The 18,897-nt window shown below is 39.9% G+C and overlaps 1 protein-coding gene and 1 pseudogene across 1 annotated transcript in view; both read right to left on the bottom strand.

Moving 5' to 3' along the window:
- Positions 1–633: 633 nt before the first annotated feature.
- The window catches only part of LOC109439701 (cytochrome P450 3A12-like), a 49,571-nt gene continuing 31,307 nt past the window's right edge, over positions 634–18,897 (bottom strand). Inside the window, exons 8-13 of the mRNA XM_074328515.2 lie at positions 17,729–17,856; positions 14,443–14,509; positions 11,042–11,202; positions 8,377–8,603; positions 4,677–4,839; positions 634–1,101 (exon numbers count right to left, since the gene is read on the bottom strand). Coding sequence (XP_074184616.2) covers positions 1,006–1,101; positions 4,677–4,839; positions 8,377–8,603; positions 11,042–11,202; positions 14,443–14,509; positions 17,729–17,856 — 842 coding nt within the window. The 3' untranslated portion in view covers positions 634–1,005. The remainder of the gene's footprint in view (positions 1,102–4,676; positions 4,840–8,376; positions 8,604–11,041; positions 11,203–14,442; positions 14,510–17,728; positions 17,857–18,897) is intronic.
- LOC109439700 (AP-2 complex subunit mu pseudogene) lies at positions 14,532–17,713 on the bottom strand (annotated as a pseudogene).

The following is an 18,897-nucleotide window of genomic DNA, read 5'->3' as shown; positions in this document are numbered from 1 at the left end:
GAGGCAAGGCAGGTAGAATATAGGGGAGAAGGAAAGGGAAGGGACATAAATGGGAGGGAAGGGACAGAGAAAGAAAATTAAGAACCTGTGCAGCTTCTGATGCCAATTGAAACTGATGAATGCTTGCAGCTTTTCTGTCCAATCAATTGACTAATCAACCAACTTTTATCTCATGTTCATTGTGTTAAGACAGTTGGGAGATGAAGATGGTTTACAAAGAGATAAAAGAAAACATGTTTCTTGCCTCCAGAAATGTCAGGAAGATGAAATAAAAAATTAACTCAAAAGCAAAATATAAAAATAAGTGCCTCAGCTGAACGTGAAAAAAATGTGTGCACCAAAATAGTAGAATTAAACTATAAATGTGCTTTGTAAATAATGGGCCAAGTCACAGGGGATTAACTCTTACCTATATTAATATATCAAACTGGAGTTCTGAAAAAGGCCCCACCCAGTCAGCGATTGTGAGGGTCAAAAACATTTAGTCACTGGCTCTCACTGATTCGATTCCCCCTATTGTGCACGAAGGCAGCAGATAATAATATTGTAGAGAGATGTTTCTTGACTTGCTTGTATAACATACAATATAAAATATTCAAAATAAAACATGTGATATAAATGTCACTACTGCAGTTATCACAATAATTCTTGTTTTTATTAAAGTTTGTGGCAAAATTGTTGAGAAATTTGTATTCTTGATCAGTGCTCAGGAAGAGTAAATGGTCCTAAGTGGGGTTGAATGGAGATAGTACTATGAGAACCCCAAATAAGTTGGGTCTACATATCTGGCACTTATTTAGTCAACTCTTTTATATTACACAGTGTAGAATACACTTTGTAGCTACTGAGAAAGCTAAGTGAATGTACAGACCCCCTGGTTATCCATCAAGTGTAGTAGGTAGAGCTCATCTTCATTTCTGGGTTTTATTCACAAAGTAAATTGAGGTCTTGGGTGTCATGGGATACAGCTCCCTTGAAGAACAAAGCGGAAGTCCTTAGGGAAAGTCAGGCTCCACTTACGGTCCCATCTCTCAACTCAATCTTTAGAACAATTGGTTTTTTTGGTTGAATAATTGCCAGAGTATCTAATTCCAGAGGGATCTGCAAAGGTTAAACAGCACATGAGAATCGATTAATGAAGCATTGTCAACAACAGAAGCAAAGTCGACAAGATACATTAAGAACAATAATGACTTACAAACATATAAAAACTACTTTTAGCCTCATATATCTTTGATTCTTAATACTTATTCAATAAGCTGTGTCAAGACTGGACAGTGAAAGCATGCATCCATCCATTTATTCAACACAATATCTACACAGTGCCTATTATATACCAGGCCAGAGACAAAATCATGTTGGTTTGTGTTTGCTTTGGTTCAAATTTAAATAAAAAAGACAATTTTTTAAAAATTTAAACCAGATTCATAGGCATTATGGCAAAATATTTTGAAAAACCATATACAACTAATTTTGTGCATATTGAAAATTGCAAGGTAATCCTGAGTATGTATTACGCATTTTAATAGTGTGGACCATCCTTGACTTCTAGAGTCCAGTCACCTCTCCCAGTGGAACCCTTCCAGTTTCATGATGGGAAGAGTTCTCTGTGAAGCATTACGCCTGTATTGTAACATGTCCTGGTTCTCAGGGGCAGTGTAAATGGTGAACTTCTGAAGGCCTATGTAGTGTTTTGACTAATACTTTTAGTTCCATTCTCACCCAGTCGCTCCTTCAGTGTTGGGAGAACCACCAACACGATAACTTCTGATCTCAGTTGAGAGAAGGGCAAGCAAATTGTCATGGAGGTTGAGAAGCACCAGCCGTGGATGACTGGGAGTTTGCAGGAGCGTCTCCCCACCCAGGTGTGCCAGAGGCCCACTTCCTCTCAGGGCTCAGTCCCCTGCTTGTACACATTTACAGGACGGCTACTCAGCTGCCCAAAGCCGCGGATAAGATGAGAACCATCTCTACCCTCTCCTCTTCCCTGAGAAAGCCTCCTTAAGGGGAGTGGATGAATGTTAAACGCACGAGGCCGAGAAATAAGCCTTATTATGCCTTGCTTGATATGAACCAGTGGCAACTGTTCTCTGTTCTTCAGAGGAGAGATTCCAGATCTCTCTATTAGTGTAAAACCTTTTTATTTTTTTATTAGTTTCCTGTGTACAAAACACTGTAATAGACATTTATCATTTATACCTCTCACAAAGTGATAACCCCCTCCCCCAATATACTACCCCTTTGACATTTCATACAGCTGTTACATTTCCATTGTGTCTATTCCTTATGCTGCATTCCACTTCTTGTGAATATACATACATACATATACACATATGTATATATATGTATATATATGTATATATATATGTAAAATTATAGTTGACATTCATTATTATTCAGCTTCAGGTGTACAGAGCAGTGATCAGACATCTATAGCACCCCTGAAGTGGTCTCCCTATTAAGACAAGTGTCCATTGGGTACCTTACAAAATCTTTACAACATTATTGAATATATTCCCCAAATTGACTTTCATATCCCCGTGGCATATTGTGGTTACCAGTTGTGCTTTCTAATCCCCTCACCTTCTCCCTTATCCCCACCTCCCTCCCATCTAGCAACCCTCAGTTTTTCCTCTATGTTTCTGAGATTGTTTCTGATTAGTTCACTCATTTATTCTAAACTTTAGATTCCACATATAAGTGAGATCATATGGTATTTGCCTTTCTCTGTCTGACTTATTTCACTTAGCATAATGTTCTCTAGGTCCATTCATATCATTGCAAATGGTAAGATTTCCTTCTTTTTTATGGCTGTGTAATACTCCATTGTATAAATGTACTTTCTATTTTTATTTTTTTATTTTTATTAATATTATTTTTTAAGTTTTTATTTTATTTTTTAATTAGTGTCAGGTGTACAGAAGAATGTAATAGTTGGAGATTTATCATTTATATCCCCCACAAAGTGATAACCCCTCCCCCAATCTACTACCCCTCCGACATCGCACACAGCCATTACATTTCCACTGTCTCTATTCCTTGTGCTGTACTCCACTTCTTGTAACTATATATGTATATAAAATTATAGTTGACGTTCATTATTGTTGAGCTTCAGCTTCAGGTGTACAGTGCAGTGATCAGGCATCTACATCTTTCCTGACGTGGTCTCCCTGATGAGATAGGTGTCCATCGGATACCCTACAAAATCTTTACAGCATTATTGATTAAATTCCCCAAATTGACTTTCATATCCCCGTGGCATATTGTGGTTACCGATTGTGGTTTCTAATCCCTCACTTTCTCCCTTATCCCCACCCCCACTCCCATCTAGCAACCCTCAGTTTTTCCTCTATGTTTCTGAGACTGTTTTTGATTAGTTCATTCATTTATTCTTTTCTTTAGATTCCACATATAAGTAAGATCATATGGTATTTGTCTTTCTCTGTCTGACTTATTTCAATTAGCATAATGTTCTCTAGGTCCATCCATATGGTGGCAAATGGTAAGATTTCATTCTTCTTTATGGCTGCATAATACCCTACCTATTGTATAAAGGTACTTTCTATTTTTAAAATTTAAAATTGCATGTATATATTTCCCCTATAAACAACCAGCACTCATACCAGATGTATATTGCAAATGGTATTTATCAAATTTTTGAAATTAAGTTGTTTAAAATTGACATCCAAGAGCTTTACATCAACCTCAATTCACTCCTTAAGCATTTCCTGCATGAGTACAAGGTAATTTATAAAGTAACAAAATGTGGTGCTTCACACCTTTCTTAGGTTCAAAGAAAAGGAGAACCACTGGATGATTTAATGACAAAGTATTAGGTGAGGTGATACAACCAACGATACCAGCCTGCAGTGAGCAATAACACACCAGAGGAGAGACAGGCTCTGGACTAGATGGGGACGGCTCCTGGAGGGGCTTGGGGATTTGAACTAGGATTTGAAGGATGAGAATATAATGGGGAGGAGAGAGAGAGAAGAACATCACAGAGTTTTTATTTGATGTAAAAGGAGCCAAGCTTGAATGCAGGGGGCTCCCAGGAGGCGGGGTCAAGTAGCCAGGATGGCCTTGGACTGTGGGAGTCCTTCACATCTGGCATAAATGCTTTAATCAGTGATTCTCAACCTTGGCTGCACATGAGAATCAAAGGGGGCACTCTTCAAGTCACACAGGATGGATGATTTTAGAATCTGAGATGACCTAGGCATCAGGAATTTTTAAACTCCCCTCTGATTTCGGTGCACAGCCAGTAGTTGAGAACCACTGCTGTAAAAGCATCTGTAAGTTCAGGCGGAGAAGAGCATTGTTCAAAAGTCACGATGTGGTTACTCTCATTGCACTTCATGACTGCACACAACACTCCCCCTCCATTCCAGTGGACTTGAAACCAAATTTAAAACTTTGCTCAAAGGACTGTGAAGCATCATGTTGCGTTGATTCCAGATGACTTTTACAGCTGGGTTAATATAAAATCACAGACTTAGCACTCCAGAGCTAACAGCATCTTAAAGGGCACAGATGACTCCAAATAGATTCTCTGGCACGTAGACTAAGTTACCAAACAGTGAATGAGCACATTCATAATATATATGCATGTATATCCCCCAGTAAGAAAACTCTCCCAACACAGCACTATGCACGCAGAAAGTTAACTGTCTGACCTGTGTTTCTTTGCAAGGTTTGAAGGAGAAATTCTGCAGGACTCTGACGACAGCAAGTTTCATGTTCATGAGAGCGAACCTCATGCCGATGCAGTTTCGGGGTCCAGTTCCAAAGGGCAGGTATATGTAAGGATTTATGCTGTCCTTGTTCTCCTTACTGAACCTGGTTCCACAACAGTAGATGAAAAGAAGTTAATGAAATATAACACCACAACCCTCACATGTTTGGGGTTCTCGCTCAGACTCCTTAACCAGAGGTACACAGGATGCTTCCGGGGGCTAGTCATTGAGATGCTGCTGTGATTATTTTGCAGTGAGAATTGTAAGCTACAGGTCCTTCCCATTCTCCTTAGGCTATAGGAGCTTTCAGTCTCATTAAAGACATGAGATGAGTGTTATTTAAAGGAAAATTTATCTTCAAGCACTAAAATTACATTTAGCGTAAGATGTTCACCCTCTGAGGAGCTGCAAGGAAGAAATGAGACTGAAAGAAAAGTGGGTTCCTGCCTCCACTCAAACTCATGTTGATCATTTTCACGGAGGAAGGAAGCAGGAATAATGCCTTCCATTAGTTAAATTGTTATTTTTTCTTTCCCTTCCTTTCCCTTTCCTTCCTCTGTCTTCACTTCCGTTCCACCCCCTCCCCTGGACTCTCAGCTTCTGTCGCTCTCTCTCCCACAGAATAGCATAAATCAGATGATTTTCATGGGCATATGATGCTACTCTACTCTAATCACCAATTTCCTTGTCTGTCTGTTCCACTGGGCTACAAATTTCTTGATGTTTAGATCTATGTTTTATTTAAATTTGATTCCTCAAAATTTTATTTTGTTGAGGAAAAAATCTGATATAGGAGAAAGTAATCATGGCATTGTTGTTACGTACTTTTTAAGAGTCTCTATATTTTGGAGAACATTGTCTATTTACAGACGATGTGCCTTAAAATAATATGGGAATCAGGAGAAGGGCAGTAGTGGTGTGTGGATGGGACAGTTGACATGGGCTGATGGCTCTAAGGCAGGTGATGGGCACACATAGATACATTCAAGTATTCCATAGTATTCTACAGACACATCCCTTATGCCTATAGAAAATGCTCGTGTGTATGTCAAATACACATATACTTGTGTACATGTCAAAAATTTTCTATATAGCCATTATTTTAACATTTGGATTTCTCACTGCCTGGACCACTTCCTCACACATGGTAAGCACTTACTGTCTGTATGATGACTGAATGAATCAAACAGAATTACAAGATTGCCAACCGATGTATGAAAATATGCTCACATCAGCAGCTATAAGAGAAATGCAAATCAAAGCTAACCTCACTCCTGTTAGAAAGCTACTATAAGTAGGACAAATCTACCATAAGAAAAGATAAAATAGTGCCATTTGCGACAACATGGATGAATCCCAAGATTATTATGCTAAGCAAAACAAGTCAGACAGAAAAAGTCGAAAGGTATATGATTTCACTGATATGTGGGATATAAAACTGAAAGCAATAAAGGAACAAGACAAACAAAGAAACAAAAACTCATAGACATGGACAATAGTTTAGTGGTTACCAGAGGGTAAGTGGGGAGGAGGGTGGCAGATGAGGGTAAATGGGATCAAATATATCGCGATGGAAGGAGAACTGACTCTGGGTGATGAACACACAATGTGATATACAGATGATGTAATACAGAATTGTACACCTGAAACCTATGTAACTTTAACTAACCATTGTCTCCCCAATAAACTTTAATTAAAAGAAAAAGTTAAAACCAAAAATACATAAATAAATAGAGGGAATACAGACAAACAAATATAGGACAAAAAATAACAAATGCTGGAGAAGATGTGAAGAAAATGGAACCTTCATACATTGCTGGTGTGAATTTAAACTTGTATATGGGAAATACTATGGAAGTTCCTCAAAAAATAAGAATAGAGCTACCATATGACCCAGCAATTCCTCTTCTGGGTATCTACCTGAATAATTTGTAACCATTTATTTGTAAAGATATGTGTACCCCTATGTTCATTGCAGCATTATTTACAATAGCAAAGACATTGAAACAACCCAAGTATCCTTTGACGGATGATTGGATAAAGAAGATGTGATATATATACAATGGAAAACTACTCGGCCATAAAAAAGATGAAATATTGCCATTTGAAACAACATGGATGGATCTTGAGTGTATTCGGCTAAGTGAAATGACTGAGACAAAAAAGGACAACAGCATGCTGTCACTCACATGTGGGATATAAACCAAAAAGCAACAAACAAGACAAACAAACAACAAAATATAGATAACAGAATGTCAGTTACCAGAAGACGAGGAGAGTGGGGGATGGAGGGAAGAAGGAGCGTGGGGGTAAAAAGGGTGAAATACAAAATGAAAGAAGGAAACTAGCTCTCAGATAGAGAGCACACATAATAAGTATACAGATGTATTATAAAGATGTACCCCTGATTTATATAGTATTATTATCCAAAGTTAGCCCAATACATTTAATAAAAAAGAGAAGTACAGTAAGGATCTCTGGTTTCATGTTCATGAAACTACAGTGAGGGAAAGTGCTGAGCTTGGAGGAAGCACAGAGTGGCCCTGGTCCAGGAAACGGAGCACTTGGTCAACTCTAGCTTCTTCTTTCAACAAGTATCACGTGTCGGCACTACGCTGGAGCTGAGGACATTATGGCAAATGAGACAAGGTCCCTGCCATTAGGGATCGTACAGTCGAGCTGACAAGTCTGGATCCCAGCTAGTGCCTCTATTAGTTCATCCCAATTTTGCTCACCAATACAATAGATGGGAAATATCACCTCTTTCCAGAATTCAAGCTGTGCCCAAAGCCCGCCCTTGGCTTTGAATTCCCAGAATAGCCTGCTAAAGACTCCCTCCACCCTCCAAAGGAGGGTCTTGATGTATAGAAACAGATGACTTCGCTTTGGAAGAGTCACCAAATGCTGAGAGTAGGAGGAAGCTGCCACAAAACAGCAGCTAGAGAGGTACCGGGGGACCTGTGTTCCCCTCCACCCTCAATGAGGCAGCTTAAACCTTCAGGGATGAGGACCTGTCAGGTTCTCAGCCTGCACTCTCACAATAACGCTACAGGAACGATGGCCAGTGTGTAAAAAAGTATAATGTGGGAACATTGCGGTAAACTCAGAGAGCTAAAGAGTCCAGCACAGAAAAACTTAAAGAAAAAAATAAAAGCTTATATTCCTAAAATCAGATGGTGGTTAAGTAAATTATGGCCTATGCATATAATCACACACACAAAAATATGTATATGATGGTTCATATATACCTATATATGATTGTATATATAATAGGACGTTGTTTGTACTTTACTGTTAAATAATGTAACAAGTTCAAAATAAAATAAAATGTATGACCATTTTAACTTAAAAAATATATGCATAGAAAAATGCCAATATGATATACACCACATTCTTAATGAGGCCTATCTTAGGGTGGTGGGACTATAGAAAAACACAATTTTCCTTTTCTACTCTGGAATTTGTAAAACTTTGCGAGTAAACATAATCACTCTTATAACAAGTAAACAAACTTGTTAAAATAAAAAGAAGTAGAAATCAATTACTGTACAAGCACACATTGTCATCTTACTAACAGACATCAGAACATGCTCCAACCAGCCTGCGTCAGGGTGGGTTCTCTCTCCATGGAGCCCAGTACCTTTCAGGATGGAATTCCTCAGGCTCTGGCCAGAATGTTGAGTCTCGTTGCAGAACAATGCTTGGCACCATCACCACTGTCCCTTTGGGAATGAGCATCCCCTTGATTTCTACATCCTTCTTACAGACCCTCTCAATTCTTCCAGCAACTGGGAATAATCTGAGAGTTTCATTCAACACCATGTCAAGATACTCCATCTGCACCAGGGCGTCATAGGTGGGAGGTGCCTGGGAAGAAAGAAACAGATTTTGATCAATTGAGATTTGGGATCAACTTTGAACTCAGCCTATGCAATACTCCTGAACTGTTAGGAGCTCCAAAGAATAACTATTTTGGTAAAGAAACTTAGAATTTACAGGCATTTTAATATCTGTCATGTGCTTTGACCTGCTCAATGGCCCACTGACGTATGTGGAGTAGTTATGACTATGGGAGACTGTTGGGACAATTCCCTAAACAGGACTCGAAATCCCTCACATGACCACATAGCGATTTTCGTTTTCTGGTGAACAAATGTGACTAATAAACTATGGCCCTTACACTTAGGTCAAAAGACAGGCTTCACTTCTGTACCAAGGAAGGAGGATCTATAAAAGACCAAATGCCCTGTTTAACATGGTGGTTTTTAGTTAAAAAGCCCTGCTTGCTAAATTTATTCAAATATATATATATATATATTAGTGAAGGACACTATGTTATATAGAGACTCTATAAATAATTTGGAGAGAAACTAGCTCCTTTCTAAACCAAATATGTCAATAGGAGGGTTTGGCTGGATGCTTCCAAGGTCCACAATTTCCTTCTAGGGAAAGTTATAAAGAGATGAACCCCACTCAGCCCCATGCTGTCTCACTGGAACAATCTCCTAATTGTCACTTCAGGGCTTGACTGCAAGCTGGGAAGACCTCAAACAAGCCTCTCCAGCCCCAGAGGCCAGTCTCTTCACACCACAAAACATTCCAGTTTCAGCAGAGATCTGAAAACTCTGTGGGCAATAAGTGGTTATCACTTGGTGTCACATTGAAGAAGCAATATTGTAGAGGATAAGAGTTGGACTCAGGAGCTAGTCACCCTGGTTCATAAACTGGTCTTAACCTCTAGCTGTGTGACTAGTGGATGAAAACGACTTCATCCCTCCATAGCTCAGTTTTCTGACATGTTACATGGAGATAGTTAGAGCTGGCTCTTCATAGGCTTGTGTGGCAGAGACATTCACTGCTCACCCAATAGCCTTGTAGTCTCCCATATCTCCAAGGACACTTGAAGTTAGGGAAACCAACTTTGTGAACGGGCTTTGAGCCGAAGTGGTATATGTCAGTTGGAGGCCAAAACATTTGAAACTCCAATGAGCAACGCTCTAGTTTTTTATTCCCCAGCCCACATGAAGGCACCGTGTTCCACACAGTGCAGCTACCAGAAAGTAGAGTCTCTTCTACCTATATTTCCGGGTAACAATGTGGAACAGAGAGTCCCACTCCCAACCTCCATTAACAAGCCACGTTGGACATGCAAATGTGAGTAAGAAGTAAACTTTTGCTATATAAAGCCACTCAGATTTGAGGGCCATTCTGTTACTGAGACATAGCCTAGCCTAACCTGACTAATACAGAATATTTGAAGATTAAATTCATTTGTAAATAGAAGGCATTTAGAATACACATATATAGTAAGAAGCAAATGTTAGCTTTAGTGTTGTTATTTCTTTGCAATTACTACTACGAAAAGGGCAGAACACAATGCTTTAGGTAGTCACAATGCTTTAGTGACCTTTCCATCTTCCTGCAATCAAAAGAATCCCAAGATGGGCTTTCCCAGAGAAGACAGATAATGTCTAATGTTATAGGCCCTTAAATCTTTACCCTATATCTGAATGACCTATAACTTAGAATGGGTTTTGGACTTGTCCAAAACCACAGTCTGGAGTCAGACTCATGTCTTCTATTTCCTACCCTATGCTCTTTCCTGCATACCAGCTGCTCTTTGTCTGCAAAGTTTATCCAGGGTACATTGCACTACTGGTGCCAAGTCTCCACCCCTTCCTGTTTCCATGTCCTTTGCCATCTAACTCTGTGGAGCCCTCCCTTATGGGTTTGGCCATGTGGTTTGCTTTGAACCAAAGGAATGTTGGCTACATGTGATGCAGGCAGATTCTGAAAGGTACCTATATAATTGAGTTTCTTGCTCCTGCCCTCTGACATTATTAAGGAGAACACACCCAGCCTAGTTTTCTGGAGTATGGGAGAAGTATTGAGACCATGAGGGTCTGAATCAGCCAAGCCAGCTTATCAAAGGCAGTCAAGATCAGCCAAGAGGCACACGAAAGCACGTCCAGCCAGTATCAACATAGATAACTATCCAGAGACTTGAGCAATCAATGCTTATTGTTAATATTCACTGAGGTTTGTTGATTTTTACTTGGCATTATTATGATAACAGATAACTGATATGCCATGACAAGCACTTTTTTCAAATTTCTTATATATACGTGAAAAGCATACATTATCTAAGTTTTTTCCATTTTCTTTTGTTTCTTTACACCCTTCCTAAATAGCACAGCTGAAAGAATTGATGCTTATGTCCTTTGCAAAAATTCTAGGAACTGGTTAAGAGGCATTCTTGCTAAGGCTTCACATTCTCCCTCCCTTTCCAGGTATTACCTACTCACCTTATTGGGGAAAGTTATATCAATCTCCTCCTGCAGTTTCTGCTGCACTTCAGGGTGAGTGGCCAAAATATACATCAGGAAGGAAAGAGCAGTGCTAGTGGTCTCATAGCCAGCAAAAATAAAGACAATAGATTGGGCCACGAGCTCCAGATCAGACAAAGCTAAAAGGAGAGGAAAGACATTTTACATAAAGAAGGTCAATGTACATTATCACAGTTTTGAGGAAGGAAAATCTAAATGAAACTCCCAAAGCTCTAGGAGAAAAATTGGAAAAACAATTCAGAGTCAAACTGGGAGTGGTTTGCACACTGATGTGTATCTTACAGAGCCAGAAAAACGCAAAAAGTATCTTAATCTAGCTTTCCCCAATGTCTATATTATTGTTGGCCACCACTAACACAGATGTGTAATTTCAGAGATAGCATTCTTGTGTAACACACACAGTGTGATCAGTATGTTCTTCAGAAAACCCTAAAAGTAATTTAGCTACAAATAATATGGGGTAGCATTCTCCCTCTGGAAACATTTAAATTATTCTGGCTAAAATACACTTGAAAAACTTTGAGAGAGTTTACAATACTAAGGGTTATGCAGGGGAAAATTGAAGGATATTTTATTTAAACATAAATGAAACTTAAGCTGGGCAACGGATACTTGTTACTCAAAGCATCGTCCATACACCAGCAACATCAACACCATCAGGGAGGTTATTAGAAACACAAAATCTCAAACTCCACAGTAGAACTATTGAATCACAATCTGAACTTTCAAGAGATGTGGTGATTTGCATGCATTATACCTATAAGAGGCATCAGGTAATAGAAGACCTGAGTAAATGTCTTCAACATGGATGATCTCAGATGTGTACGGAAACTACAGAGATAGACACAAAGCTAGAAGAGGGGTGCACTACTCTATTCTAGTCAGTAGCATTAAAATAGCTGAAGAATGAATGTATCAATAGAAGGGCATTGACCAGTATGAAATATAGAAAAATCGGCACCAGCGAGTGGAATCAGCAATGCTTATTCAATCATGGCCTGAATGTCATCTTTCTCAGCACACGCACTCTCTCTTTCCTCTACTGTATACTCAGCAAACAGCCCTTATGATCAAATTGGCCTCTTTTTAAATTTTCTCCTGAGAGAAACTAAGCATGGTCAGGCTCTGATTGATTTGACTGGGACTGGATTAGGACCTGTAGCTACTTAGAGCCCTGAAATAAACATGGGACCCACTCTAACCATGTAATTTGTGAGTAAAAACGATACAAAATGAGTTAAGAAATGTCTACAGAGTTCTGATTTTCCAATGATGACTTCTATGATGCTGTTGGGGGTAAATTCAACTATCAAATTATTTCCCCCAGTTAGAATATAGCCCATGATACTCAAAGTTCAGAGCTGTGCTGTCCAATATGGTAACAACTAGCCACATGTGGCTGTTTAAATTTTAATTAATTAAAATTAATACAATTTAAGATTCAGTTATCAGTTGCACTGGTCACATGTCAAGTGCTCAACAGACATATGTGTCTAGTAGTTATTGTATTAAACAATGTGCACATAGACTGTTTCCTTCATCACAGAAGGTTGTATTGGACCATGTAGATAGATAGATAGATAGATGATAGATAGATAGATGATAGATAGATAGATAGATAGATAGATAGATAGATAGACAGATTGATTGATTGATTGATTGATTGATTGATAGATGATATATAGGAAAGTAGATAGACAGACAAATAGATGAAAGAGAAAGGAAGGAAGGAAGGAAGGAAGGAAGGAAGGAAGGAAGGAAGGAAGGAAGAAAGAGAAGGAGAGAGAGGGAGAGAGAAAGGTATAGATATAGACGTATTTATACCGGTGTACTACAGTAATCTCATATCTACTCTCTATAACCAACTATTAAATATTCACAAATTTTGTGAGATGGTGTCAAACCATTGGTAGTTTGAAATTAACCATCATGGGAGTATTGACACCGTGGAAATAAGCTGTAATACATGGATCTTTCTTGTTTTGAGAGAGAGAATATGTTTATGTTTATCAGAGCTATTTAAATATATTTGATGTCCTTAGCTTTGTCCACTGAAAGGGTTTAGACACAAAGAAACCTTAGTAGTAATGAGGATTCCCAAATCCCAGATTTTGACACTAAACACCATATCTCACCATAGCTCCTTGGGAAATGGCTGATTCTAGAGCTGATCAGGGGACATATAGAGAAATCTGGAATGGCTCATGTGAGAAAACAAAGAAGTGTTCACAAAATGATGGGTGAAAAGGATACAGGATACTCTGTATACTATAATGGTGGCCATATGTCATTATACATAGAATATACAACCCATAGGACGTGCAACACCAAGAGTGAACCCTAATGTAAACTATGGCCTTTGGGTGATAATCATGTGTCAATGTATGTTCTCTGATTATAACAAATGATCCATACCTATGAGGGACTTTGATAGTCAGGGAGGCTGAGTATAGGTGGAGTCAGGGGTACATGGGAAATCTCTGTCACTTCCCTGCAATTTTGCTGTCAACTTTAAACTGCTCTAAAAAATAAAGTCTATTGAAAAATTCAAAAGAAAGCAAAAAAGGACCTTGAAGCCTACTTGAAAGGGCTTCAGTGGACAAAGCTGAGAGAATTGACCATCAACAAAGAAAGAATAATGGAAAAGAGTAATTGGTAATATATGCGATCATACTGATATAAACAAACAAACAAACAAACAAGGGAGAATGAAGAGCTCTCCCTTACAATGGACTATCAACTCATAAATGTAAAAGAAATGGTGGAATTAGGAAGTCATTATTTTGCAACCATCACAGTAATAATGATTTCAGTCAAAAACCATTCATGGATGATAAAACTAATGGGGGAAAGTTTGAAGAGAAAATAGAATATTTACTTAGTCTCAAAGGCTTCCACACAACTTACTTATTAGTTACAAAAGAAAAATAAAAGTTTCCAGTAGATAAGCTAGTGAACACAATTTCAACACAAGTTAAGGTCACCCACACTGAAGCAATGTGCCTCCTGATGTGATGGAGCCTTAAAGCGAACTTCCAGGCAGATAGTCTGATTCAGTGGGCAGATGAGGCCGGAGAATGGACATTGGAAATAAGCTCCCCAGAGGTTCTGATGTACAGACCACTGACTGATTTCTGGGCATAAAAAACTTGTTTATGGCTGCCATTTACGCTTTGAACAAAGTCATGTCTGCATACTTCTGGAAAGTGCCACTGCCTACCTTCTATCTCTGACCATGTGCCTTTCTTCAATTTGGCAGAATTTCTTATCTGCGTAAAAGTCTTCCTGCACATTTTCAGAACCAACCTCCTACCTCTGAGCTTCCCCATCACTGGCCCTCTGAAGCTCACTTTGGTTACCTTTATGATTGTCCATTTCTGTGGAATTCTGGGTGTTCATCATCAGCTGAAGAAAATCCACTCGGTGCTGGAAGCAGAAGGAGAAATTTCAATGACAGAAAGTCACTTGTGAAGTCAGAAATAAATCAGGAGTGCAGTACTTCACCTCTTCCCTGAGAGTATGGCCTGTTTTAGTCCAGAAATTTGACTAGTGCTGCCTGAATCATCAGCGAACGAAAACATCCATCTACAAATCTTGGAGAGCAGGCTGTCTCCCTGAGGGAAATCCAGCCATTATATCCAACTGATTTTTATCTTAACTGATCATCTACTTCTCTGGTTTTAAACACAGCTTACTGGCTAAAGACTTGTCTGCTCCCTCCCCTATCATGCCTCCTTTCCCAGGAAGAAGTCCCCGACTTCAGTACTTTTTATTATCATGACTTAATTCTTAACCAATGGCCATATATCTGAATCCCCTGACATTTGCGGAGTCCATCGGCGGCTTTTTAAGAGCAGTTTCAAATACCCACCCTCCCAGGACTCTGCACAGTCTTCAGTGACACCCTGGGGTACCCAGCCCTGTCCCCCTGACATGCAGACATTCTTGTGCTGGCCTCTAGGAAGGCAAATCTGTGTTAGCTAGCTTGCAGCCTCAATGCCCAGAGTTGACTCCTGTCCTCTCCAGTGTCTGACTGGGCTCCAATTTAACATAAACTATACTCCACCAGGTGTCTCATTGGGCATTCCTTTGCAGAATGTGTAAAATAAGAGACCACTTCATTGACTACACATGCCAGACCGCTGCGCTATACACCTGAAGCTGAAGTTGAATAATATTGAATGTCAAGTGTAATACAATATATATAGAAAGGGTCACAGAATGTGGAGTACAGCATAGGGAATATAGTCAATGGAATTGTAACAACTATATACGATGTCAGTCAGGTAGTAGATTGGGGCGGTATTATCACTTTGTGAGGGGTGTTAATGTCTAACTATTACATTGTTTTGTAAACCTAAAACTAATTTTAAAAAGTCTTGGAATTGAAGTGATTCTTTGAAAATTTAAGATCTGGACAAATTATAATACCAGGAAAATAATTTTTAATCAGTAATTTTTATACCTTGACAATTTATTGAAGGGAAGTGGTATATTTTTTTGTCACAACAATATTCACACAATGATATACTAATCATTGTGCCTATTACTTCTATTTTTTCTGCTTTACAGAGTTTATTGGGTTTATAATTGGATGAAATCACACATGTACAAAATGAAGCTCACACTATCCCAAAGCAGAGTAGGAATTGAGGGCTGGGGATCTGTTACTGGCTATTGGGGGAGCTCTGAGCTGAGGGACAGACAACCCTCCCCCTCAAGATATGTGGTCACAGGGCAGGGGAGGAGAGGGAGCCCACCTGGCTTTGGTCACAGGACTCAGAGCCTGGCACTGGGTCAGGGCAGACATATGGATGGAGAAGTAGGAACCCCTAAAACAATCTTGCCCAGGGAGAGCTCCACCAGTCCCACCAATGATGTGGTTGGTCCAGACCTAGACTCGTGCTGATACAAAGGGAAGGCATCAAAGCAGGAGGGAGGAGACACTGATGTGTGGTGGGGGGGCACCTGGACCTGTGGAAGAGGGAGGGTAGGGAGGCAGGCTAACTGCTACTAGGTACTCCGACCAATGTAACGCACTCATTTGATGACATCATGGTCGCTGTAGTTCAGCTTCGGTTCGAAAACCTTCAAGTAGCGCACCTTGAGGCCAGAGGGCGTGAATGGCACCTCAAAGTTCATGGAAATGGAGGGTGGAGCCCACTTCTTGTCGTTGGCAGGCAGAAGCTCAATCTCTGTGCTGATCTGTGATTCCTTCATGCCTCCCACGCACTTGATCTTCCACACGAGAGCGTTCTCACTGGCCTTGTACTTGGCCTTCCCCTTCATGCAGATCACCTACACCCCGCTTGTGTTCAGTGGGGTTGGGATCTCCTCACCTCAATCTTCTGTGCCAGTAATGAGGGCTTAAAGTTAGATTTGATGACCACCTTGACCTCAAGCTTGGTACGTACCACTTCCCGCACTAGCGGGATCACCCGGAAGGAAGGATGATGCCCTTGGTGGTGCCATAACTCATGAGTCAAACTCCATCTAGTGGAATGAAGCTGATGCGGCCTTCAGAGTCAGACTTGCTGAGTCGCACACACTGCTGGGAGATGCAGTCACCGATAGCAATTTGTTGCTTCCTGCTCTTCCTTGTTTCATCAACTGTGTCTTTGCCCTGCTTCTTAATGACAATCTTGTTATTCATCCCAAACTTGCACTCAGGCATGCCACTCAGGTAGCTCTTCATTACCACCCGGCCTGACACATGGGCGCTCAGCATCTGCCCCTTAGAGGACATGAGGAGGTTCACACTCTCCAGAACATCCAGGAAGAGCTTCTCCCGGGGGTACTTGATGCCCTCTGACTGCCAGCCAATCTGCCCAGTCACCTGGCTAGTGATTTGGGACTGTTCTTCTTTTGTCTGATGCTGGTTCTTGATGCCCTGCTGGGTGATGAAGGCTTTCAGTGTGCCTGTCTCTGAGTTCTGTGAATAGCCGAAGTCTAGGATCTCATCCAGCAGCTCATCTATGAGCACAAAATTGTTGATGTTCTCCTAGCTGATCTTGCCAAAGTGGGCAGCCATTACTTCACACATCTTATAGAGGAATTCAAAAACCATGGCAGCATTGACATTCTGCTTGGTGACAGCTGCCAGCCAGATGTTGGACCACTTAACATGGAAGAAACTGATGCTAGCGATGTTGGTGATAGTGCTGTACACTTGCTGCGGGGCATGGATAACACTGACCCAAAAGACGCCCACTGTGTTCCTCCTGATGTCATCTCGGTAGACCTGGGAGATGAGCACCTTCCCCTTATGATTATAGATGAATAAACCCCCAATCATGGTGGCACCCAGTCTCCAAGGCCCATCACTCTGAGAACAGATCTGGTGGCTGCTGCCCCTGCTCTGCCCACCCAGCACTCTCCGGATCACAAGATGTCCCCCCACCCCCTGTTTGCCTGCCTGCTGCCTCTCTGTTGTCACATTTTAAACATTGCCTCACTGACTCATTTTTAATTTCCTTTCTGAAGTTCCATCTTCTTCATTCTCCATAAAATCTTTTAACTCTCTTGCTCTAAACCCTAGAATTCTCTACCTGCATTTAAAAAAAGAGAAATGCACAAAGCATATGTATACAGCTTAATAAATTATCAAAAAGTGAACACACCCATGTAACCACCACCAGATTTTACCTTTTGTTTGTCATGGAGCCGACTTTCTTTCATCCGTTTTATGGATTTTGTGAAAAAATCAGTAACATATTTTGGAAATATGAAGATATTTAATGCTTCAAAAACTGGGATAAGGAATGGAAAGAGTGCTGTAGGGAAAAAGGAAAGCACAATGAAAATACAAAATATACCTGAAGCGATTGTAGTTTTCTCTACCAATCAGAAGAGTAAAACACACCAGGCTTCTCACCAGGAGCCATTCCTTCCATGACCTTTTCTTAGACTTCCAAGTCCATGGCTAGGCAAGTGGAAGTCCAACCATAAGGGCCTTCTCTATAGCAGTGAGATCACTGGCAACTTCCACATCTTTGGATGTGGAAAGAACAGGATTAAATTCATGGACCTCTTAGCCCTTTATCTATTGGACTAAAATGACTTTGGATAAACTAGACCATAGTATACTACTTTAATTAATAGTTCTGTTCAAGAAATAGTTGGGATAGAAATAATACAGTGTATGACTTTCAACCATAATGGAATGAAATTAGAAATCAATAACAGAAAGAAAATCAGGAAATTTGCAAATATGTAGAAATTAAACAATACCCTCCTATATAACAAATGGGTCTTAGAAGAAATCAAAAGGACAATTAGGAATTACTTTGAGATGAATGAAAATGAAGACATGACATACCAAAATTCATGGACGTAGCAAAAGCAGTTATCAGAGAGAAATTTATGGGTACAAATGTCTATATTAACAACAACAACAACAACAACAAAGATCTCAAATCCATAACCACACTTTTCCCTTAATACACTGAATAAAAAGAGAGAGAGAATAAAAAGAGCAAATGAAGCCTGGAGCAAGCAAAAGCAAAGAAATAAAGATGAGAGAAGAAACTAATAAAATAAAGAATAAAAGACAATACAGAAAACCAATGAAATAAAAACCTGATTCTTTGAAAACATTTAGCTAAACTAATCAAAAAAAGGAGAGAAGATTTCAAATTACTAGATCAGAAACGAAAGAGGGATAGGAATGGTGGCAGCGAGGCAGACTTCTTGAGTTCTCCTCCGGATCTTACCACAAAGGGAACATCTATAAGCCATCAAAGGATTCTCTGCTCATCACACAGAACAGCTAAGAGACTCGTACGAGGATTACTTGAAGGTGGGCAAATTGGGCG

This window comes from Rhinolophus sinicus, chromosome 3 (genome assembly GCF_057876585.1).
Source record: "Rhinolophus sinicus isolate RSI-liver-muscle chromosome 3, RSI-T2T, whole genome shotgun sequence".
Taxonomy (NCBI): domain Eukaryota; kingdom Metazoa; phylum Chordata; class Mammalia; order Chiroptera; family Rhinolophidae; genus Rhinolophus; species Rhinolophus sinicus.
This window is presented reverse-complemented; position numbering and strand designations above follow the sequence as displayed.